This window comes from Manis pentadactyla, chromosome 4, assembly GCF_030020395.1.
Source record: "Manis pentadactyla isolate mManPen7 chromosome 4, mManPen7.hap1, whole genome shotgun sequence".
Lineage (NCBI taxonomy): Eukaryota > Metazoa > Chordata > Mammalia > Pholidota > Manidae > Manis > Manis pentadactyla.
In genome coordinates this window covers 27,503,944-27,530,400 of record NC_080022.1, presented here as the reverse complement: position 1 = coordinate 27,530,400, position 26,457 = coordinate 27,503,944, and the positions used below count along the sequence as shown (strand labels likewise).

Here is a 26,457-nt window from a genome sequence, read left to right as displayed (position 1 = left end):
TGAAGTCTATGAGAAATACATTTAAAGGAACTGGCACCAAAAGGTTACAAATAAAACAGGCAGATATTAAAAGTAGGAATGGCAATATCAAAATAAAGAATCGAGGTGCAAAGTATTAAATTGGACAAAAACAAAAATTATTTTATATTGAAAGAAATGCAACCCACCAAGCTTATATATAATGCATCTTTTAGTAACAAAGACACAACTAAAATACATAAACTATTTTTACTGAATTATAATAAAAGTAACTGAATATTGAATTACAAGAAGTAACTGAAAATACACAATCATGGAGAAATCAAAAGACAAATTAAAGTAGGAAACAGAAGATATGAGTAATATAATTAATAAACTTGATTTAATATGTATATATGGAACTTGAAGCCCCAAACCAGAGAATGAGCATGCCTTTCAAAATTCCAAAGAAGATTTGAGTTGGCTACAGAGTGAGATTTCAAAGAAAGTGAAGAAGTTGAATTTTAATGTTAAAATTAATTTAGTGTTAAAATTTTAATGCTGAGCCAAAATGTTGATCTTCATCTAATTTTTACATAAACCTGATTAGTAACACTTACAGCAGCAATAGAAGGTTTCTTCCCATCACCAGCTGGTGGGTGAGTGACATCTGCTCCCAAAAAGATCACTGGTTGCTGGAACACAGAAGGTCTTAAACACATTTTTTAAGAGTTAGATAATTCATTTTTTTCATTATCCATTTATCTGTTTCATACTACTGCAACACAATTGCAAGCTGTAGACACAGCACAGGGGAGGTCCTATATGACAGCAGCATAGGCCTGAACTACTGACAGCTTTATTCTCTTAATTCATGAATGAAAAGCTGTCCCAATGGGTCTATCCAATGTCTTACTCAGAGCAGTTTTCTGCCCTAAGCAGTGGTGCTGTTGGTTGCAAAAGGCAACTGCTGTTAATGTTTTTCTAATAGGCATAAAATGGTAAACTTCCTCATATTAATCCACCAATCTGTATCAATCTTTCTTTGATCTACTTACATTTTAAGTTTATGTAATCTCTTAAAGAGAAAAAGAGTCACTAAATTTAACACTAGGAGGGATTATGGGAGTCTACTATTCCCCTTCTCCTGATCAAAAGTATAAATTTGAGTAACATATATCTAACAGTCTTAAAGTAGCTAGTAGTTCATTTTATTTTTAAAACTATATCCTTTTTCAATTGGTTATTTCTTAGTTCTTGGACTTGATAAAATTCTATATTCATTTTGTTTATGAATTTCATCTCATATTTAATAGGAACAGGGAGTAGAGGCAGCATGGAAAAACAGGGAAAAAAAGAGCTTTTTTATGAAACACATATGATTTGTGGTGCATACTGGTCAAGATGATGAATTTGTAAAAGCTTTAGTTGCTTCACCTATTAAAAGGAAACTTGTTGTTCCATTATCCAAGTAATGCCTCTTGCCTAGCACCTGTTTGTAGATTACCATTCTCATACTTCCTAAGAGCTCATAGAAATGATGGCATTCTAACAGTAACATCTGTTGTCCCCGTGACTGCAGCAGAGGCTGATGTGGCTTACTTAACTAATTTACTTAACTGACAAACGCCCCGAGACCCTCCTTTCTTCCCTCACTTTCCAGGTGAGTGTGTAGCCTCATGATGGGTTCTCCAGTGAGAAATAAAGTTTTTGATACTTTTCAGCTAAGCAAGAGGATCTTATAAGGGAATCTCTTTTTTTTTGATTGATTCTTTTTCATTTCTAAGAAATGGATTACATTATATACCATATATCATATAATCTACTTATATTTTGCCTAGTAATATATCATGGACAATCTTTCAGGATATATAGTTCTTTCTCTTTTTTGTACAGCCATGAAATATTCCAGAGACTGGAAGTACAAAAATTAAATTCACAACTTTCCCAGTGATGGACCTGCAGTATCACGGTATTTTTAAAATGCAAATCAGATCGTTCCTCTTTCCTTCACAGGCTTTCCTTTTTGCATAAAATAAGATCTATATTTCCTAACATGGCCTTAATGGCTAAGGGAATCTCTTAATCTTGACAATCCAAACGCTTAATTTTTTGCCAAAACATCTATGGCATGAATCACCAAAGCTATCTCTTACACAGATCTCAAGTATGGCAGTATACAGAAAAATTAAGATATGAAAAAATAATGGACATTTTCTTAAGTGATTAGCTTATCTTACCTTTGATGAGGTACAAGAATATTATTGATCCCTCCGAGTTTAACATTTATCTTTAGGCACAGGTTTGAGAGAGTTTGAGGGGATGTTTTTATTACATTCTTGACTTGAACACACTGTGTAGCCATACCCAAAAGTGTATCTCCTACACGTTTCACCTCCGCTATGGAGCAAATACAAATACCTCTAGTTAGAAAAAAGGTCAAACATCACAGAAAATTAAGCTACTATGTTTCCTCCCCTGAAATGCATCACATATGTAAGGATACCAAAACTTACACCACACTAAAACAATACTTTTAAAATGTAAAGCATACTGCCTTGAAGACTAGCTTATGTATTTAGTGATAATTTTTTGAGTTGCTTTCTTCTTTCATAAGAAAGGAAATTTTTATCATAAAAATAGTACAACTACAATAACTAAAAAATCATAAAGAGAAGGCTATCATAACCCCTTGTTTGCATTTTACTGTACTTTTCCCCAGTAATTTTCTCATTTATATTATTTAAATGTAGTTATAGTCACAGAATACTCATTTTCATTTCTATTCTGTAACTGCTAATTTAAAACTACAGAGGTATTGCAGTATTAATAAAAGGTCCTTGTGTGCCAAATGATTTCACTCATCTGTGCAGCATAAGAACAAAGCAAAAACTGAAGGAACAAAACAGCAGCAGACTCACAGAACCCAAGAATGGACTAACAGTTACCAAAGGGAAAGGGACTGGGGAGGGTGGGTGGGAAGGGAGGGAGAAGGGGAATAAGGAGCATTACGATTAGCACACACAATATAGGGGGGAGGCACGGGGAAAGCAGTATAGCACAGAGAAGACAAGTAGTGATTCTACAGCATCTTACCACACTGATGGACAGTGACTGTAATGGGGTATGTGGTGGTGACTTGATAATGGGGGGAATCTAGTAACCATAATGTTGCTCATGTGATTTTATGAATGATAACAAAAAGGAATAAAGGACCTTGTAACTTTCCTCCTCTGCCATTATAACTATCAGTTCTACAACTTCCTATATAAAACACATGGAAAACATTTTAAAATCAAAATTGAGAACACTCTCCACATTCTATTTTGCAAATTGTCATTTTCACTTAATAATATAGCATGTTCTGAATCTCAAAATATAGATTGCCCTTATTATTATTTCTTTTTTTATTAGGGTATTATTGATATACACTCTGATGAAGGTTTCACATGAAAAACAATGTACTTACTACATTCACCCATATTATCGAGTCCCCCCAATACCCCATTGCACTCACTGCCCATCAGTGTAGTAAGATGCCAGAGTCACTATTTGCCTTCTCTGTGCTACACTGTCTTCTCCATGATCCCCCCACACCCCGTGTGCCAATCATAATACACCTCAAATCCCTTCTCCCTCCCCACCCACACTCCCACACCCTTTCCCTTTGGTAACCACTAGTTCCTTCATGGAGTCTGGGAGTCTGCTGCTGTTTTGTTCCTTCAGTTTTGCTTCGTTGTTATACTCCACAAATGAGGGAAATCATTTGGCACTTGTCCTTCTCTGCCTGGCTTATTTCACTGAGCATAATATCCTCCAGCTCCATCCATGTTGTTGCAAATGGTAGGATTTGTTTCCTTCTTATGGCTGAATAGTATTCCATTGTGTATATGTACCACCTCTTCTTTATCCATTCATCTACTGATGGGACACTTAGGTTGCTTCCTTATCTTCACTATTGTAAATAGTGCTGCAATAAACATAGGGGTGCATATGTCTTTTTGAATCTGAGAACTTGTATTCTTCAAATCCTAGGAGTGGAATTCCTGGGTCAAATGGTACTTTGATTTTTAGTTTTTTGAGGAACCTCCACACTGCTTTCCACAATGGTTAAACTAGCTTACATTCTCACCAGCAGTGTAGGAGGGTTCCCCTTTCTCCGCATCCTCACCAGCATTTGTTGTTCTTAGTCTTTTTGATATTGGCCATCCTAACTGGTGTGAGGTGATATCTCATTGTGGTTTTTATTTGCATTTCTCTGATAATTAGTGATGTGGAGCATCTTTTCATGTGCCTGTTGGCCATCTTAATTTCTTCATTGGAGAAGTGTCTCTTCATATCCGCTGCTCATTTTTTAATTGGGTTATTTGCTTTTTGGGTATTAAGGCATGTGAGTTCCTTACATACTTTGAATGTTAACTGCTTGTCAGATATGTCATTTACAAATATACTCTCCCATACTGTAGTATGTCTTTTTGTTCTGTTGATGGTGTCCTTTGCAGTACAGAGCTTTTTAGTTTCATGTAGTTCCATGTGTTCATTTTTGCTTTTGTTTCCCTTTCTCAAGGGATGCATTCAGAAAAAAGTTGCTCATGTTTATATTTGGGAAATTTTTGCCTATGTTGTCTTCCAAGAGTTTTATGGTTTCATGACTTACATTCAGGTCTTTGATCCATTTCAAGTTTACTTTGGTGTATGGGGTTAGACAATAATCCAGTTTCATTCTCTTGCATGTAGCTGTCCAGTTTTGCCAACACCAGTTGTTGAAGAGGCCATCATATCCTCATTGTATGTCCATGGCTCCTTTATTGTGTATTAATTGACCATATATGGTTGGGTTTATATTTGGGCTCTCTAGTCTTTTCCATTGTTCTATGGGTCTGTTCTTGTGGCAGTACCAAATTATCTTGATTACTGGGGCTTTGTAGGAGAGCTTGAAGTCGGGGAGCATAATCCCCCTGCTTTATTCTTCCTTCTCAGAATTGCTTTGACTATTCGGGGTCTTTTGTGGTTCCATATGAATTTCAGAAGTATTTTCTCTAGTTCGTTGAAAAATGCTGTAGATTGCTTTAGGCAGGATGGCCATTTTAACAATATTAATTCCTCCTATCCATGACCATGGGATGTGTTTCCATTTATTGGTATCTTCTTCAATTTCTCTCATAAGTGCCTTGTAGTTTTGAGAGTATAGGTCTTCCACTTCCTTAGTTAGGTTTATTCCCAGATATTTTGTTCTTTTTGATGCAATTGTAAATTGGATTCTTTTCCTGATTTCTCCTTCTGCTAGTTCATGGTTAGTGTATAGGAATGGAACAGATTACTGTGTATTAATTTTTCTTTAAGTTTTTTATTAAGGTATTATTGATATACACTCTTATGAAGGTTTCACATGAAAAAACAATGTGGTTACTACATTTCCAATATTAAGAAGTCTCCACCTATACCCCAATGCAGTCACTGTCCATCAGTGCAGCAAGATGCCACAGATCCACTATGTGCCTTCTCTGTGCTACACTGTTTTCCCTGTGATCCCCCACACCATGTGTACTAAACATAATATCCCTCAATACCCTTCTCCCTCCCTCCCCACCTGCCTTCCCACACCTCTCCCCTTTGGTAACCACTAGTTCATTCTTGGAGTCTCTGAGTCCACTGCTATTTTGTTCCTTCAGTTTTGCTTCGTTGTTATACTCCACAAATGAGGGAAATTATTTGGCACTTGTCTTTCTCCGCCTGGCTTATTTCATTGAGCAAAATGTCCTCCAGCTCCAACCATGTTGTTGCAAATAGTAGAATTGTTTCTTTCTTATGGATGAATTCCATTGTGTATATGTACCACATCATCTTTATCCATTCATCTACTGATGGACACTTAGGTTGCTTCCATATCTTGGCTATTGTAAAAAGTGCTGCAATAAACATAGGGGTGCATATGTCTTTTTGAATCTGAGAAGTTGTATTCTTTGGGTAAATTCCAAGGAGTGGGATTCCTGGGTCAAATGGTATTTCTATTTTTAGTTTTCTGAAGAACCTCCATATTGCTTTCCACAATGGTTGAACTAGCTTACATTTGCACCAGCAGAGTAGAAGTGTTCCCCTTTCTCCGTATCCTCACCAGCATTTGTTGTTCTTAGTATTTTTGATGCTGGCCATCCTTACTGGTGTGAGGTGATATCTTATTGTGGTTTTAATTTGCATTTCCCTGATGATTAGTGATGTGGAGCACCTTTTCACATGTCTGTTGGCCATCTGAATTTCTTCTTTCAAGAACTGTTTCTTCATATCCTCTGCCCATTTTCTAACCGGATTATTTGATTTTTGGGTGTTGAGGCATGTAAATTCTTTATATATTTTGGATGTTAACTGCATGTTGGATATGTCATTTACAAATATATTCTCCCATACTGTAGGATGCCTTTTAGTTCTGTTGATGGTGTCCTTTGTGGTACAGAAACTTTTTAGCTTGATGTAGTCCCATGAGTTCATTTTTGCTTTTGTTTCCCTTTCTCAAGGAGATGTGTTCAGGAAGAAGTTGCTTATGCTTATATTCAGGAAATGTTTGCCTATGTTGCCTTCTAAGAGTTTTATGGTTTCATGACTTACATTCAAGTCTTTAATCCATTTCCAGTTTACTTTTGTGTATGGGGTTAACCAATAATCCAGTTTCATTCTCTTGCATGTAGCTGTCCAGTTTTGCCAACACCAGCTACTGAAGAGGCTGTCATTTTCCCATTGTATGTCCATGGCTCCTTTATCATATATTAATTGACCATATATGGTTGGGTTTATATCAGGGCTCTCTAGTCTGTTCCATTGGTCTACGGGTCTGTTCTTGTGCTAGTACCAAACTGTCTTGATTACTGTGGCTTTGTAGTAGAGCTTGAAGTTGGGGAGCATAATTCCCCCAGCTTTATGCTTCCTTCTCAGAATTGCCTTGGCTATTCGAGGTCTTTTGTGGTTCCATATGAATTTTAGAATGATTTTTCTCTAGTTCATGGAAGAATGCTGTTGGTATTTCGATAGGAATTGCATTGAATCTGTAGATTGCTTTAGGCAGGATGGCCATTTTGAAAATATTAATTCTTCCTATCCATAAGCATGGGATGTGTTTCCATTTATTGGTATCTTCTTTAATTTCTCTCATGAGTGTCTTGTAGTTTTGCGGGTATAGGTGTTTCACTTCTTTGGTTAGGTTTATTCCTAGGTATTTTTTAGTTTTTGATGCAATTGTGAATGGAATTGTTTTCCTGATTTATCTTTCTGCTAGTTCATTGTTAGTGTATAGGAATGCCACAGATTTCTGTGTATTAATTTTGTATCCTGCAACTTTGCTGAATTCAGATATTAGATATAATAGTTTTGGAGTGGATTCTTTGGGGATTTTTATATACAATACCATGTCATCTGCAAACAGTGACAGTTTAACTTCTTTGTTGCCAATCTGGATGCCTTTTATTTCTTCTTTTTTTAATTAAAAAAAATTATTTTCTTATCATTAATCTACAATTACATGAAGAACATTATGTTTACTAGGGTCCTCCCTTCACCAAGTCCCCCACACAAACCCCATCAGTCACTGTCCATCAGCATAGTAAGATGTTGTAGAATCACTACTTGTCTTCTCTGTGTTGCACAGCCCTCACTATGCCTCCCCCCAACATTATGCATGCTAATCATAATACCACTTTTATTTTTCCCCGCCCTTATCTGTCCCTTCCCTCCCATTCTCCCCAGTCCCTCCCCTTTGGTAACTGTTAGTCCATTCTTGGGTTCTGTGAGTCTGCTGCCGTTTTCTTCCTTCAGTTTTTCTTTGTTCTTATACTCCACATATGAGTGAAATTATTTGGTATTTGTCTTTCTCTGCCTGGCTTATTTCACTGAGCATAATACCCTCTAGCTCCATTCATGTTGTTGCAAATGGTAGGATTTATTTTCTTCTTATGGCTGAATAATATTTCATTGTGTATATGTACCACATCTTCTTTATCCATTCATCTACTGATGGACACTTAGTTTGCTTCCATTTCTTGGCTATTGTAAATAGTGCTGCAATAAACATAGGGGTGCATCTGTCTTTTTCAACCTGGGCTGCTACATACTTAGGGTAAATTCTTAAAAGTGGAATTCCTGGGTCAAATGGTATTTCTATTTTGAGCATTTTGAGGAACCACCATACTGCTTTCCATAGTGGTTGTCTAATTTACATTCCCATCAGCAGTGTAAGAGGGTTCCCCTTTCTCCACAAACTCACCAATATTTGTTTTTGTTTGTCTTTTGGATGGTTACCATCCCTACTGGTGTGAGGTGATATCTCATTGTGGTTTTAATTTGCATTTCTCTGATAACTAGCGATGTGGAGCATCTTTTCATGTGTCTGTTGGCCATCTGAATTTCTTCCTTGGAGAAGTGTCTGTTCAGTTCCTCTGCCTATTTTTTAATTGGATTATTTGCTTTTTGTTTGTTGAGGTGCATGAGCTCTTTATATATTTTGGATGTCAAGCCTTTTTCGGATCTGTCATTTACAAATATATTCTCCCATACTGTAGGGTACCTTTTTGTTCTATTGATGGTGTCCTTTGCTGTACAGAAGCTTTTCAGCTTGATGTAGTCCCACTTTTCATTTTTGTTTTTGTTTCCCTTGCCTGGGGAGATATGTTTATGAAGAATTCGCTCATGTTTATGTCCAAGAGATTTTTGCCTATGTTTTTTTCTAAGAGTTTTATGGTTTCATGACTAACATTCAGGTCTTTGATCCATTTCGAGTTTACTTTTGTATATGGGGTTAGACAATGACCCAGTTTCATTCTCGTACATGTAGCTGTCCAGTTTTGCCAGCACCATCTGTTGAAGAGACTGTCATTTCCCCATTGTATGTCCATGGCTTGTTTATCATATATTAATTGGCCATATATGTTTGGGTTAATGTCTGGGGTCTCTATTCTGTTCCACTGGTCTGTGGCTCTGTTCTTGAAAGAGTACCAAATTGTCTTGATTTACTGTGGCTTTGTAGTAGAGCTTGAAGTTGGGGAGTGAGATCCCCCCCCACTTTATTCTTCCTTCTCAGGATTGCTTTGGCTATTCGGGGTCTTTGGTGTTTCTATATGAATTTTTGAACTATTTGTTCCAGTTTGTTGAAGAATGCTGTTGGTAATTTGATAGGGAGTGCATCAAATCTGTATATTGCTGTGGGCAGGATGGCCATTTTGAGAATATTAACTCTTCCTAGCCAAGAGCATGGGATGAGTTTCCATTTGTTAGTGTCCTCTTTAATTTCTCTTAAGAGTGTCTTATAGTTTCAGGGTATAAGTCTTTCACTTCCTTGGTTAGGTTTATTCCTAGGTATTTTATTCTTTTTGATGCAACTGTGAATGGAATTGTTTTCCTGATTTCTCTTTCTATTGGTTCATTGTTAGTGTATAGGAAAGCCATAGATTTCTGTGTGTTAATTTTGTATCCTGCAACTTTGCTGTATTCTGATATCAGTTCTAGTAGTTTTGGAGTGGAGTCTTTAGGGTTTTTTATGTACAATATCATGTCATCTGCAAATAGTGACAGTTTAACTTCTTCTTTACCAATCTGGATTCCTTGTATTTCTTTGTTTAGTCTAATTGCCATGGCTAGGACCTCCAGTACTATGTTAAATAACAGTGGGTAGAGTGGGCATCCCTGTCTTGTTGCCAATCTCAGAGGAAAAGCTTTCAGCCTCTTGCTGTTCAGTATGATGTTGGCTGTGGGTTTATCATACATGGCCTTTATTATGTTGAGGTACTTGCCCTCTATTCCCATTTTGCTGAGAGTTTTTATCATGAATGGGTGTTGAACTTTGTCAAATGCTTTTTCAGCATCTATGGAGATGATCATGTGGTTTTTGTCTTTCTTTTTGTTGATGTTGTGGATGATGTTGATGGATTTTGGAATGTTGTACCATCCTTGCATCCCTGGGATGAATCCCACTTGGTCATGGTGTATGATCCTTTCGATATATTTTTGAATTCGGTTTGCTAATATTTTATTGAGTATTTTTGCATCTACATTCATCAGGAATATTGGTCTGTAATTTTCTTTTTTGGTGGGGTCTTTGCCTGGTTTTGGTATTAGGGTGATGTTGGCTTCATAGAATGAGTTTGGGAGTACTCCCTCCTCTTCTATTTTTTGGAAAACTTTAAGGAGAATGGGTATTATGTCTTCTCTGTGTGTCTGATAAAATTCTGAGGTAAATCCGTCCGGCCCGGGGGTTTTGTTCTTTGGTAGTTTTAAAATTACCGCTTCAATTTCTTTGCTCATAATTGGTTTCTTTCATTTTTGTGTTTCTTCCTTGGTCAGTCTTAAAAGGTTGTATTTTTCTAGGAAGTTGTCCATTTCTTCTAGGTTTCCAGCTTGTTAGCATATAGGTTTTCATAGTATTCTCTAATAATTCTTTGTATTTCTGTGGGGTCTGTCATCATTTTTCTTTTCTCATTTCTGATTCTGTTAATGTGTTGATTCTCTTTTTCTCTTAATAAGTCTGGCTAGAGGCTTATCTCTTTTGTTTGTTTCCTCAAAGAACCAGCTCTTGGTTTCATTGATTTTTTCTGTTGTTTTATTCTTCTCAATTTTATTTATTTCTTCTCTGATCTTTATTATGTCCCTCCTTCTGCTGACCTTAGGCCTCATTTGTTCTTTTTCCAATTTTGATAATTGTGATGTTAGACTATTCATTTGGGATTGTTCTTCCTTCTTTAATTATGTCTGGATTGCTACACACTTTCCTCTTAAGACTGCTTTTGCTGCGTCCCACAGAAGTTGGGGCTTTGTGGTGGTGTTGTCATTTGTTTCCATATATTGCTTGATCTCTACTTTAACTTGGTTGTTAATCCATCGATTATTTAGGAGCATGTTGTTAAGCCTCCATGTGTTTGTGAGCCTTTTTGCTTTCTTTGTACAATTTATTTCTAGTTTTATACCTTTGTGGTCTGAAAAGTTGGTTGGTAAGATTTCAATCTTTTTCAATTTACTGAGGCTTTTTTTGTGGCCTAGTATGTGGTCTATGCTGGAGAATGTTCCATGTGCACTTGAGAAGAATGTGTATCCTGTTGCTTTTGGATGTAGAGTTCTATAGATGTCTATTAGGTCCATCTGTTCTAGTGTGTTGTTCAGTGCCTCTGTGTCCTTACTTATTTTCTGTCTGGTGGATCTGTCCTTTGGAGTGAGTGGTGTGGTGAAGTCTCCTAAAATGACTGCATTGCATTCTGTTTCCTCCTTTAGTTCTGTTAGTATTTGTTTCACATATGCTGGTGCTCCTGTGTTGGGTGCATATATATATTTATAATGGTTATATCCTCTTGTTGGACTGTGCCCTTTATCATTATGTAATGCCCTTTATCTCTTGTTACTTTCTTTGTTTTGAAGTTTATTTTGTCTGATAGTAGTACTGCAACACCTGCTTTTTTCTCCCTGTTGTTTGCATGGAATATCTTTTCCCACCCCTTGACTTTTAGTCTGTGCATGTCTTTGGGTTTGAGGTGAGTCTCTTGTAAGCAGCATATAGATGGGTCTTGCTTTTTTATCCATTCTATTACTCTGTGTCTTTTGATTGGTGCATTCAGTCCATTTACATTTAGGGTGATTATTGAAGGATATGTACTTATTGCCATTGCAGGCTTTAGATTCATGGTTACCAAAGTTCAAGGTTTGCTTCTTTAGTATCTTACTGTCTAACTTAACTCACTTATTGAGCTATTATAAACACTGTCTAGTGAGTCTTTATTTCTCTCCCTTCTTATTCCTCCTCCTCCATTTTTACATGTTGGTTGTTTTATTCTGTGCTCTTTTGTCTTTCCTTTAACTGCTTTTGTGGGTAGTTGATTTTATTTTTTGCCTTTAGTTAGTATTTGATTGGTCTGCTTTCTTTGCTGTGTTTTTATTTTCTCTGGTGACATCTGTTTAGCCTTAGGAGTGCTCCCATCTAGAGCAGTCCCTCTAAAATACCCTGTGAAGGTGGTTTGTAGGAGGCAAAGTCCCTCAACTTTTGCTTGTCTGGGAATTGTTTAATATCTCCTTCATATTTAAATGATAATCGTGGTGGATACAGTATTCTTGGTTCAAGGCCCTTCTGTTTCATTGCATTAAATATATCATGCCATTCTCTTCTGGCCTGTAAGGTTTCTGTTTAGAAGTCTGATGATAGCCTGATGGGTTTTCCTTTGTAGGTGACCCTTTTCCTCTCTCTAGCTGCCTTTAAAACTCTGTCCTTGTCCTTGATCTTTGCCATTTTAATTATTATGTGTCTTGGTGTTGTCCTCCTTGGGTCCCTTCTGTTGGGAGTTCTGTGTACTTCTGTGGTCTGAGCGATTATTTCTCCCCCAGTTTGGGGAAGTTTTCAGCAATTATATCTTCAAAGACACTTTCTATCCCTTTTTCTCTCTCTTCTTCTTCTCGTACCCCTATAATGCGGATATTGTTCCTTTTGGATTGGTCACACAGTTCTCTTAATGTTTTTTCATTCCTGGAGATCCTTTTATCTCTCTCTGTGTCAGCTTCTCTGTGTTCCTGTTCTCTGATTTCTATTCCATTAACGGCCTCTTGCACCTCATCCAGTCTGCTCTTAAGTCCTTCCAGAGATTGTTTCATTTCTGTAATCTCCCTCCGGACTTCATCCCTTAGCTCTTGCATATTTCTCTGAAGATCCATCAGTATGGTTATGACCTTTATTTTGAATTCTTTTTCAGGGAGATTGGTTAGGTCTATCTCCTTTTCAGGGGTTGTCTCTGTTAGTCTGGTCTGGATCAAATTCTTCTGCCTTTTCATGGCGATAGAGGTAGTTGCGGGGAGCTGGTGCATGTGTTGGCTGGGAGAACGTCCCTGCTTGCTAGTTGTGGTCTTCCTCTCCTGGGAGAACAGCGACCCCTAGCGACTTGTGCTGGGCAGCTGCGTGCAGATGGGGTGTCTGATTCTTGCCCGGCTGCTGTGGGCATGGCCTCTGCCACTATGGCAGAGTCACGCCAGAGGGCGAACGGGTGGGAGGCTGTTTATCACCGTAAGGGGCTTCCGAGCTGCACTGCTGCCCAGGGGGTTGGGGCGCCTGGAGTTCCCTGGGATTCCCAGTTACTGGGCTGATTGTGCCAGGGCGCTTCCGTCTAGCTGTGAGGCCCTCGTCCCTTTAAGATTTTCAAAGGGCACTCGCTTTTCTTTTGTCCCAGGGCACCGGCTGTGGGGACCCGCTCACAGGTCTTACTGTCCTGTTTCCCTAGTATCCAGCACTCCATGCAGTGTGTGTCTGCACTCTGGTGCGGATGGCTAGGGCTGGGTATTTCGCAGTCCTGGGCTCCCTCTCCCTCCCCACTCTGACTCCTCTCCTCCCACCGGGGAGCTAGGGTGAGGGGTGCTCAGGTCCCGCTGGGCTGTGGCTTTTATCTTACCCCCTTCGTGAGGCGCTGGGTTCTTACAGGTGTAGATGTAGTCTGGCTGCTGTCCTGTGTCTTCTGGTCTCTCTTTTAGAAATAGTTGTATTTGTTGTATTTTCAAAAATATATATAGTTTTGGGAGGAGAATTCCGCTGCTCTACTCATGCAGCCATCTTGGCTCTGCCCTGTGCCTTTTATTTCTTTGTGTTGTGTGATTACTGTAGCTAGGACCTCTTGAACTATGTTGAATAAAAGTGGGGAGAGTGGGCATCCTTGTCTTGTTCCAATCTTAAAGGAAAAGCTTTCAGCTTCTCGCTGTTAAGTATAATGCTGGCTGCGAGTTTGTCATATATGGCCTTTATTATGTTGAGGTACTTGCCCCCATACCCATTTTGTTGAGAGTTTTTATCATGAATGCATGTTAGATTTTGTCTAATGCATTTTCAGCATCTATGGAGCTGATAATGTGGTTTTTGTCCTTGTTTATGTTGATGTGGTGGATGATACTGATGGATTTTCTAATATTGTAGCATCCTTGCATCCCTGGAATGAATCCTACTTGATTATGGTGGATGATCTTTTTGATGTGTTTTTGAATTCGGTTTGCTAATATTTTGTTGAGTATTTTTCCATCTATGTTCATCAGGGATATTGGTCTGCAATTTTCTTTTTTGTGGTGTCTTGCCTGGTTTTGGTATTAGAGTGATGCTGGCCTTGTAGAATGAGTTTGGAAGTATTCCCTCCTTTTCTAATTTTTGGAAAAGTTTAAGGAGAATGGGCATTAGGTCTTCCCAAAATGTTTGATAAAATTCAGCGGTGAAGCCATCTGGCCCGGGTTTTTCTTAGGTAGTTTTTTGATTAACAATTCAATTTCGTTTCTAGGAATTGGTCTGTTCAGATTTTCTGTTTCTTCCTTGGTCATCCTTGGAAGGTTGTGTTTTTCTTGAAAGTTGTCCATTTCTTCTAGGTGATCCAGTTTGTTAGCATATAATTTTTCATAGTTTTATCTAATAGTTATTTGTATTTCTGTGTTATCCATAGTGATTTTTACTTTCTCATTTTTGATTCTGTTTATGGGTGTAGACTCTTTTATTCTTGATAAATATGACTAGGGGTTTATCTATTTTGTTTAATTTCTCAAAGAACCAGCTCCTGCTTTCATTGATTCTATTGTTTTATTCTTCACAATTTTATTTATTTCTGTTCTAATCTCTATTATGTCCCTACCTCTACTGACTTTGGGCCTCATTTGTTCTTCTTTTTCTAGTTTCATTAATTGTGAGTTTAGAGTGTTGATATGGGATTGTTCTTCTTTCCTGAGGTAGGCCTGTATTGCAATATACTTCCCTCTTAGTGCGACCTTCACTGAGTCCCACAGATTTTGCAGTGTTGAGTTATTGTTGTCATTTGTCTCCATATATTGCTTGATCCCTGTTTTAATTTGGTCATTGATCCACTCGTTATTTAGGAGCATGTTGTGAAGCCTCCATGTATTTGTGGGATTTTTACATTTTCTTTGCATAATTTATTTCTAGTTTCATACCTTCGTGGTCTGAGAAGCTGGTTGGTACAATTTCAATCTCTTTGAATTTACTGAGGCTCCTTTTGTGGCCTAGTATATGAGCTATTCTTGAAAATGTTCCATGTGCACTTGAGAAGAATGTGTATCCTGCTGTTTTTTGGTGTAGAGTTCTGTAGATGTCTGTTTGGTCCATCGGTTCCGATGTGTTGTTCAATGCCTCTGTGTCCTTACTTATTTTCTTTCTGGTTGATCTGTCCTTTGGGGTGAGTAGAGTATTGCATGCTATTTCCCCTTTTAATTCTGTTAGTATTTATTTCACACATGTAGGTGATCCTGTGGTGGGTGCATAGATATTTATATGATTATATCCTCTTGTTGGATTGACCCATTTATCATTATGTAATGTTCTTCTCTGTCTCTTCTGAATTTCTTTGTTTTAAAGTCTATTTTGTCTGATACAAGTACTGCAACACCTGCTTTTTTTCTCCCTATTAATTGCATGAAATATATTTTTCCATCCCTTCACTTTTAGTCTGTGTATGTCTTTATGTTTGAAGTGAGTCTCTTGTAGGCAACGTATAGTTGGGTCTTGTTTTTTTATTCATTTAGTGACTGTATGTCTTTTGATTGGTGCATTCAGATCATTTACATTTAGGGTGATAATCGATATGTATGTGCTTATTGCCATTGTAGGCTTTAGATTCGTGATTTCCAAAGTTCAAGGGTAACTTCCTTACTATCTAAAGTTTAACTTAACTCACTTAGTATACTGTTATAAACACAATCTAAAGGTTTTTTTTTCCCCCTTCTTTTCTTCCTCCTCCATTCTTTATATATTAGGTGTTATATTCTGTACTCTTTGTCTATCCCTTTTTATTACCTCTGGTGACAGCTGTTTAACCTTAGATACACTTCCATCTATAGCAGTCTCTCCAAAATACACTGTAGAGATGGTTTGTGGGAGGTAAAATCTCTCAGCTTTTGCTTATCTGGAAATTGTTAAATCCTTCCTTCCAATTTAAATGATAATCTTGCTGGATAAAGTATTCTTGGTTCAAGGCCCTTTTCTTTCATTGCATTAAATATATCATGCCACTCCGTTCTGGCCTGTAAGATTTCTTGATGATAGCCTGATGGGCTTTCCTTTGTATGTAATCTTATTTCTCTCTCTGGCTGCTTTTAATAGTCTGTCCTTATCCTTGGTCTTTGCCATTTTAATTACTATATGTCTTGATGTTGTCCTCATTGGGTCCCTTGTGTTGGGAGATCTGTGCACCTCCATGCCTAAGAGATTATCTCCTTCCCCAGACTGGGGCAGTTTACAGCAATTACTTCTTCAAAGACACTTTCTATCCTTTTTTCTCTCTCTTCTTCTTCTGGTACCCCTATAATGAGAATATTGTTCTGCTTTGATTGGTCACACAGTTCTCTCAATATTCTTTCATTCTTAGAGATCCTTTTTCTCTCAGTGCCTCAGCTTCTTTGTATTCCTCTTCCCTAATTTCTATTTCATTTATCATCTCCTCCAGCATATCTAATGTGCTTTGTATACCCTCCATTGTGTTCCTCAATGACTGGATCTCCATCCTAAATTCGTTCCTGAGTTCTTGAATATTTTTCTGTACCTCCAGGAGCATGTTTATGGTTTTTATTTTGAAATATCTTTCAGGAAGATTTTTAAATTCAGTCTCACTCGATCCTTTTTCTTGTGTTGAGATTTTGCTTTGAACCAGGTTCCTTTGAAGTTTCATATTTGTCTGTGGTGTCTTCTAGTGCCCAGAAGCTCTACTCTCTGGAGCTGCTTAGCAGCTGGAGCGATGTTGGGGGTTTCTGGGGAGTGGTGCTGGTGCCTGGGGGAAGGAAAGAGCTGTTTTGTGCTTCCCGGCTGCTATGCCTGTCTCCACTGCTAGAACCACTGGGCCGAATACACAGGTGTAAGCCTTTATGTTTTGTGTTTGTAGCTGCCATTGGTGGGGCTTCCCTCTGACTGGACTGACGCCAGGGCAGGAGCTGCCGGTTTGCATGCCAGATGCTGGGTAGCTGGGAGGAAGGCGTAGCAGGGTGTGTATCATGGTGTGGGGTCTTGGAGCTGCATAGCCAGCCAGGGGGATGGAGCACCTGAAGATCATTTAAGTTCCCATGTGTACCTGTCCTTTCTCCTGAGCAGTAAGCTCTGTGCAATCCTTTCCCCTTTAGCAGCCCTCTCACTTTTAGGAAGTCTCTCAGACTGCCTGCCCCAATCAGCTGGATATGAATTCTTGTTTTCCACAAGCAGCTGGAAACTCCAGGTATTCTGCCTGTCTTAGCTTTACAACCCCACTAATCACCAGAGCACCATGCAGTGTACGTTCGTGCTCCCAGAGCAGATCTCCAGAGCTAGGTGTTCAGCAGTCCCAGGCCTCCACTCCCTCCCTGCTCTGTTTCTCTTCCTCCCACAGGTGAGCTGGGTGGGGGAAGGGCTTGGGTCTCACCAGACCAAGGCTTTGGTATGTTACCCTGTTCCCTGAGGTCTGCTCTTTTCTCTAGGTGTATGCAGTCTGGTGCAGCCTTCTTTCTTGTTGCTTTTTCAGGATTAGTTGTATTAATTATATTTTCGTATTATATGTGGTTTTAGGAGGAGGTTTCTGCCTCACCTCTCACGCTGCCATCTTTAATCCTCTCTCTCCCTCCTCCATTCTTTATATATTAGGTATCACATTCTGTACTCTTTGTCCCTTGATTGACTTTCGGGTTAGTTGATTTGATTTTGTATCTGCTTAGTATTTAATTGTTCTACTTTGCTGTGCTTTTATTTCCCCTGGTGACAGCTATTTAGCCTTAGGAATACTTCCATCTAAAGCTGTCCCTCCAAAATACACTGTAGAAGTGGTTTGTGGGAGGGAAGTTCTCTCAGCTCTTGCTTATCTGAAAATTGCTTAATCTCTCCTTCAAATTTAAATGGGGAGAGGCTCAAGATAGCAGCGTGAGTAGGGTGGCAGAAATCTCCTCCGAAAACCATATATATATATATTTGAAAATACAACAAATACAACTACACCTAAAAGGGAAACCAGAAGATACAGTACAACAGCCAGGCTACACCTACATCTGTGAGAACTCAGCATCTCACGAAAAGGGTAAGATACAAAACTGTGAGCCGGCGGGACCCGAGCACTCCACCCATCCCAGCTCACTGGGGGGAGGAAAAGAATCAGAGTGGGGAGGGAGGGCTGCTAAATAACCAGCCCTAGGAATCTGCACTGGGAGCACAGACACATATTGCATGGTGTCCTGGATATTAGACAAATGGAAAAGTAAAATCCGAGATGGAGACTGTGAGCGGGTCCCCACAGCTGGCTCCCCTGGGACAAAAGAAAAGTGGGTGCTTTTTGAAAGTCGTAAAGGGACAAGGGCTTAACAGCTGGACGGAATGGTTCTGGCACACTCAGCCCAGCAGGATGGGAAGCCTAAGGAACTTCAGGTGCCCCAACCCACTCACGGATAACCCAGACCCAAAGCCCCTCACAGCAATAAGCAGCCTGCCATTCATTCCACCCCGCCAGCACTGCAAGCAAACCAGCTGACCTGCCACAGGTGCGGAGCTGCCGGAGAACAGCCCTGCCCACAGCAGCTCGGGAGAATGTCCCAGAGACTGCTCCCTGTGTGTGGGTAGCTGATACAGGCAGTGGAGAAGGGCAAGGCAACCAGCAAGCATGACTTTGGTGTGTTACTATGTTTTGTGAGGTCTGCTCTGTTTTCCAGGTGTATGCAGTCTGGTGCAGCCTTCTTTCCTATTGCTCTTTTAGGATTAGTTGTATTAACTATATTTTCATATTATATGTGGTTTTGGGAGGAGTTCTCTGTCTCATCTCTCATTCCACCATCTTGAATCGATTTCCTCAATGCCATTTTTAAGAAATAATTCTTTCCTTAACCACTGTTTTTTAATGCCTCTTTTAACTACTGAAATTCTTTCCACAGTGTCTCTTCTTGGACTATTTAGTTTCCTCTACTGATCTATCTCTTTAAAGTAATGATACATGGTTTTAAATACTGTAGCTATAAATTATGTCTTAATGTTTGAAAGTTTTAGGATATGCCTTAGCATAATTCTAAAAGGAATATGAAGTACTTGAGGAATATTGCAATCTTAAGATATCCTTACCATACACTGGTGTCTTCCCTGGCAGGATGACGATTATGAGCTGCAGCCCTGAGTAGGTGTTCTTGAGATGCCGGAACATGGGCTCCACACTGTCTGCCCCCTGTGCATATTTGCAGAAGCAAGGCTGGCCTTGGATGGGCATCCCTGCATCCTTGGAAATCTTCCGCAGCTGGTCTGTGAAACCCCTAGGTGGAGAAATCACAAATAAAAACCCTGTCTATTCATCAACACCTACAAAATAGTAATGGAAAGTGTGGGAAGTGAATGGAGAGTGAAGCAAAGATTTGTGTGTTCCATATACAAAGAGGTCACCAGACTACTGATGTTAAAGGCAATAGTGGGTCAGTAATCTACTTTGCAAACTACGAACCTTACTTTACAGTTGTGTGGCATTTTGTAGCTTACAAAAGGCAGTGGTAATAGAACATTCTGGTTAAAACTCAGTTCTAGAATTAGCATGACAGGTTTGAATCCTAGTACTGTTACTAGGTATGAAAATTTCTCCAGTATCTCTCATCTGTAAAATGAGTACTTCAGGGTTGGTGTGCTGATTAAATGAGATAGTACATGTAAAGCACTTATCACGCTGCTCAAGACATGCTAAGAGATAAATTTTAGTTACTGTACATTTTTAAGGATCTGCGTTATCCTTGCTCAAAAACAGTGATTCCTCAGGACAGAGATTAAGTTTGTAGGAATTCCCTTCTTTTCCTTTAAAGTGTTTAATTCAAGAAGTCCAAAGTTGAGTATTTTCAGTTAGCCTGAACAAGAGCCTAATGGTTATGAGACTTCTATCAAGTTGTGAATAATATAAAATAAAAAGAATAGGTGTAGGCTTGAAAAACAACTGGATATGTTTTCCTTAGCCCCTGGAGGTCAAGTTAAGATAATCACAGCATTATAGTAAATTGTTCTTATGACATTTTAGTTGAAAGCAGGAAGATAAAAACTTTGGAGAAAAAAATTTATTAGGTGAACCTTAAGAAATACATTTAGAGATTTGGAGCTAATAGAAAGGAGTGGACAGAATTAAATAGAAAAAATTTTTAAATTCACATGAAGGAGTCACGGCAAATTCTGAACTGACCTCAAATAAACTGGTCTCTATATCACTCAAGAACTACTCATTATGGGTATATGTTATAGGATCTGTTAGTGGAGATTTAAATTAGATAAGAATCATTTTCTTAAGAAAATTATATTCTAGAGGGGAGATAAATTCACACAAATAATTACAATTCTATTTTACACAGAAAGTGACTTATTAATTAATATGTTTATATCCAGCATCTAATCACAGAAAATTGGGTATTATTTAGATAAGCAGAGATAGGAAGGAGGCATTTTCAGGAAAGAGGAGCCATGAGTGGAAATGGAAAAAAATGCCAGGGAGACAGAGGGAATACACTGCTTCAGTTTCTCTGTCAGAATAGGTGAAAATGGAGAAAGGACTTAAACGGTGGGTGAAAGATTCTAAATGTCACACTGACTTTTAATGTTACTCTTTGTTAAAGAGAAGCCTAAAAGGTTTGCAGTGGGGCTAGTAAGTCACAAGTGGAGCTTCTTTCCAAACAGCACCCTTTTCCAGCAAGAGTGACAGCAGAAGCCCTTGAGACTGTCAAAGTCCCAAAGACTTAAGAGTCCCAAAGGAGAGGAGATAGAAAAGAAGTCAAAGTGATAAGAAGGAACTGATAAGGCAGGAATGGAGAGAATGTTAAGAAGGTAGTGAATTGTATCTAATGTTGCACAAATTTTGAGAAAAATAATGGCTGAGAAGAGACCATTGGAACTGATAAGCACAAAGATACTGGAGGTCATCTAGGAATTAGTTTCAGTAGAGCACAAATTTCAAGGAAGGAGAAAGAACAGAAGGCTGGAAGTCTGAGAGAATAAAATAAGTTAGGTAAATTGAAAACTGAAGTTCTTTTTTTTTTTTTTTTTTAGCTTAGACAGAAGATTGGTGAGCCTTTAGATGTTAAGGAAAAGAATCTGGGGAAAAGGAAAAGTGGTGTAGAAGGAGGTCAAATTTTGGACAGTAAAAAACTGGGATGACGAGTTAAATATTCTTTTAAGGAACTCAGTTGAGAATTAAGGACTTTACTTAATCCTCACTCAGTAGATAGCTCCTATTATCTCTACTTTCAAAAGGTGAAAACTGAAGCAGATGAGCTTAAATAAATTATTCATGATAATAAAGCTAGGAAGTGACAAAGCTGGGAATTAAACCTATTTGCCATTAAAAGCCAATAATTCTCCAGCTAAAACACAACCTATTCTATTAGGATGCCTAGAAGAAGAATGAATCACAAGAATCTTCATCAAACTACTGAGGAGAGAGGACGGAGCCAAGATGGCGGTGTGAGTAGAGCAGCGGAAATCTCCTCCCAAAACCACATGTATTTATGAAAATATAACAAAGACAACTCTTCCTAGAATAGGACAGAGATGAAGTTTGCAGGAATTCCCTTCTTTTCCTTTAAAGTGTTTAATTCAAGAAGTCTAAAGTTGAGTATTTTTAGTTAGCCTGAACAAGAGCCATAAGCCTAATGGTTATGAGACTTCTATCAAGTTGTGAATAATATAAAACAAAAAGAGTAGGTCTCCCACACCTGCGAGAACCCAGCGCCTCGCGAAGGGGGCAAGATAAAAGCCGCGGCCCAGCGGACCCGAGCACCCCTCCCCCCAGATCCCGGCGGGAGGAGTCAGAGGAGGGGAAGGAGAGGGAGCCCAGGACTGCTGAACACCCAGCCCCAGCCATCTGGACCCGCTCACTGGTCTCGCTGCCCTGTTTCCCTAGTATCCAGGGCCCCGTGCATGCACTGTGTAAGATACTAAAGAGGCTAACCTTGAACCTTTGGTAACCACAAATTTAAAGCCTGCAATGGCAATAAGTACATATCTTTCAATAGTCACCCTAAATGTAAATGGACGTAATGCACCAATCAAAAGACACAGAGTAATAGAATGGATAAAAAAGCAAGACCCATCTATATGCTGCTTACAAGAAACTCACCTCAAACCCAAAGACATGCACAGACTAAAAGTCAAGGGATGGAAAAACATATGTCAGGCAAACAACAGAGAGAAGAAAGCAGGGGTTGCAGTACTAATATCGGACAAAACAGACATCAAAACAAAGAAAGTAACAAGAGATAAAGAAGGAAACTACATAATGATAAAGGGCTCAGTCCAACAAGAGGATATAACCATTCTAAATATATATGCACCCAACACAGGAGCACCAGCATATGTGAAACAAATACTAACAGAACTAAAGGGGGAAATAGACTGCAATGCAGTCATTTTAGGAGACTTCAACACACCACTCACTCCAAAGGACAGATCCACCGGGCAGAAAATAAGTAAGGACACGGAGGCACTGAACAACACACTACAACAGATGGACCTAATAGACATCTATAGAACTCTACATCCAAAAGCAACAGGATATACATTCTTCTCAAGTGCACATGGAACATTCTCCAGAATAGACCACATACTAGCCCACAAAAAGAGCCTCAGTAAATTTCAAAATACTGGAATTCTACCAACCAACTTTTCAGACCACAAAGGTATAAAACTAGAAATAAATTCTACAGAGAAAACAAAAAGGCTCACAAACACATGGAGGCTTAACAACATGCTCCTAAATAATCAATGGATCAACGAACAAATTAAAATACAGATCAAGGAATATATGGAAACAAATGACAACAACAACATAAAGCCCCAACTTCTGTGGGACGCAGCGAAAGCAGTCTTAAGAGGAAAGTATATAGCGATCCAGGCACACTTGAAGAAGGAAGAACAATCCCAAATGAATAGTCTAACATCACAATGATCAAAACTGGAAAAAGAAGAACAAATGAGGCCTAAAGTCAGCAGAAGGAGGGACATAATAAAGATCAGAGAAGAAATAAATAAAATTGAGAAGAATAAAACAACAGAAAAAATCAATGAAACCAAGAGCTGGTTCTTTGAGAAAATAAACAAAATAGATAAGCCTCTAGCCAAACTTAATAAGAGAAAAAGAGAATCAACATAAATCAACAGAATCAGAAATGAGAAGGGAAAAATCACGACAGACTCCACAGAAATACAAAGAATTATTAAAGACTACTATGAAAACCTATATGCCAACAAGCTGGAAAACCTAGAAGAAATGGACAACTTCCTAGAAAAATACAACCTTCCAAGACTGACCAAGGAAGAAACACAAAAGTTAAACAAACCAATTATGAGCAAAGAAATTGAAACGGTAATCAAAAAACTACCCAAGAACAAAACCCCCGGGCCGGACGGATTTACCTCAGAATTTTATCAGACACACAGAGAAGACATAATACCCATTCTCCTTAAAGTTTTCCAAAAAATAGAAGAGGAGGGACTACTCCCAAACTCATTCTATGAAGCCAACATCACCCTAATACCAAAACCAGGCAAAGATCCCACCAAAAAAGAAAATTACAGACCAATATTCCTGATGAATGTAGATGCAAAAATACTCAATAAAATATTAGCAAACCGAATTCAAAAATATATCAAAAGGCTCATACACCACGACGAAGTGGGATTCATCCCAGGGATGCAAGGATGGTACAACATTCGAAAATCCATCAACATCATCCACCACATAAACATAAAAGGACAAAAACCACATGATCATCTCCATAATGCTGAAAGAGCATTTGACAAAATTCAACATCCATTCATGATAAAAACTCTCAGCAAAATGGGTATAGAGGGCAAGTACCTCAACATAATAAAGGCCATATATGATAAACGCACAGCCAACATTATATTGAACAGCGAGAAGCTGAAAGCTTTTCCTCTGAGATCAGGAACAAGACAGGGATGCCCACCCTCCCCACTGTTATTTAACATAGTACTGGAGGTCCTAGCCATGGCAATCAAACAAAACAAAGAAATACAAGGAATCCAGATTGGTAAAGAAGAAGTTAAACTGTCACTATTTGCAGATGACATGATATTGTACATAAAAAACCCTAAAGACTCCACTCCAAAACTAATAGAACTGATATCGGAATACAGCAAAGTTGCAGGATACAAAGTTAACACACAGAAATCGGTGGCTTTCCTATATACTAACAATGAACCAATAGAAAGAGAAATAAGGAAAACAATGCCATTCACAATTGCACGAAAAAGAATAAAATGCCTAGGAATAAACCTAACCAAGGAAGTGAAAGACCTATACCCTGAAAACTACAAGTCACTCTTAAGAGAAATTAAAGGGGACACTAACAAATGGAAACTCATCCCATGCTCGTGGCTAGGAAGAATTAATATCATTAAAATGGCCATCCTGCCCAAAGCAATATACAGATTTGATGCAATCCCTATCAAATTACCAGCAACATTCTTCAACGAACTGGAAAAAATAATTTAAAAATTCATATGGAAACACCAAAGACCCTGAATAGCCAAAGCAATCCTGAGAAAGAAGAATAAAGTAGGGGGATCTCACTCCCAACTTCAAGCTCTACTACAAAGCCATAGTAATCAAGACAATTTAGTACTGGCACAAGAACAGAGCCACAGACCAGTGGAACAGATGAGAGACTCCAGACATTAACCCAAACATATATGGTCAATTAATATTTGATAAAGGAGCCATGGACATACAATGGGGAAATGACAGTCTCTTCAACAGATGGTGCTGGCAAAACTGGACAGCTACGTGTAGGAGAATGAAACTGGACCATTGTCTAACCCCATACACAAAAGTTAATTCAAAATGGATCAAAGACTTGAATGTAAGTCATAAAACCATAAAACTCTTAGAAAAAAACATAGGCAAAAACCTCTTAGACATAAACATGAGCGACCTCTTCTTGAACATACCTCCCCGGGCAAGGAAAACAAAAGCAAAAATGAACAAGTGGGACTATATTAAGCTGAAAAGCTTCTGTACAGCAAAAGACACCATCAATAGAACAAAAAGGTACCCTACAGTATGGGAGAACATATTAGTAAATGACAGATCCGATAAAGGCTTGACGTCCAAAATATATAAAGAGCTCACCCACCTCAACAAACAAAAAACAAATAATCCAATTAAAAAATGGGCAGAGGAACTGAACAGACAGTTCTCCAAAAAAGAAATACAGATGGCCAACAGACACATGAAAAGATGCTCCACATCGCTAATTATCAGAGAAATGCAAATTAAAACTACAATGAGGTATCACCTCACATCAGTAAGGATGGCTGCCATCCAAAAGACAAACAACAACAAATGTTGGCGAGGTTGTGGAGAAAGGGGAACCCTCCTACACTGCTGGTGGGAATGTAAATTAGTTCAACCATTGTGGAAAGCAGTATGGGGGTTCCTCAAAACGCTCAAAATAGACTTACCATTTGACCCAGTAATTCCACTCCTAGGAATTTACCCTAAGAACGCAGCACTCAAGTTTGAAAAAGACAGATGCACCCCTATGTTTATCACAGCACTATTTACAATAGCCAAGAATTGGAAGCAACCTAAGTGTCCATCAGTAGATGAATGGATAAAGAAGATGTGGTACATATACACAATGGAATATTATTCAGCCATAAGAAGAAAACAAATCCTACCATTTGCAACAACATGGACGGAGCTAGAGGGTATTATGCTCAGTGAAATAAGCCAAGCGGAGAAAGAGAAATACCAAATGATTTCACTCATCTGTGGAGTATAAGAACAAAGGAAAAACTGAAGGAACAAAACAGCAGCAGAATCACAGAACCCAAGAATGGACTAACAGGTACCAAAGGGAACGGGACTGGGGAGGATGGGTGGGTAGGGAGGGATAAGGGGGGGTAAGAAGAAAGGGGGTATTATGATTCGCATGCCTAATGGGGGGGTGGGAGAACGGGGAGGGCTGTACAACACAGAGAAGACAAGTAGTGATTCTACAACATTTTGCTATGCTGATGGACAGTGACTGTAAAGGGGTTTGTGGGGGGGACCTGGTATAGGGGAGAGCGTAGTAAACATAATATTCTTCATGTAATTGTAGATTAAGGATAAAAAAAAAGAAAAGAAAGAAAAGTGGAATTACTCCCTGATAGGAGAAAACTAACTGTAAATCAATGATTAATGCATGTTTTAAATATCCTTAGTTTTGATCATTTAAAGGGTGTCATATGATCAGCTATGGAAGTACATTTTTCTGATAATATTCCTTTCTCTTAAAAAAAAAAAAGCAGTTCCTGTGTGGTGATCTCCAATAAATTCTTCATGATGATATAAAGGGCATATCAAAGGGTGGGCAAAGGGTTTGTTTGTGTTTATACAGAGGATCAAAGCCTAATTTGGCCACCCAGAAAACGAATTAAGATATGATATGAAGAAGAACTTCCAACATCAACATTCTCTGGAAGAGTCATTCCAGAAGATGACCATCAAAAAACTTCAACAAAGATCTTGGCGCTGTTGCAGTCGTAGC

General features: G+C 38.7%; 1 protein-coding gene across 2 annotated transcripts in view; it reads right to left on the bottom strand.

Annotated features, from left to right (window-relative positions):
* Window positions 1–26,457, bottom strand: part of AGO3 (argonaute RISC catalytic component 3) — a 156,218-nt gene that overhangs the window by 52,510 nt on the left and 77,251 nt on the right. For both annotated transcript variants that reach the window (XM_036911923.2, XM_036911924.2), the window contains exons 12-14: window positions 19,007–19,191; window positions 2,199–2,358; window positions 579–669 (exon numbers count right to left, since the gene is read on the bottom strand). In XM_036911923.2, coding sequence (XP_036767818.1) covers window positions 579–669; window positions 2,199–2,358; window positions 19,007–19,191 — 436 coding nt within the window. The remainder of the gene's footprint in view (window positions 1–578; window positions 670–2,198; window positions 2,359–19,006; window positions 19,192–26,457) is intronic.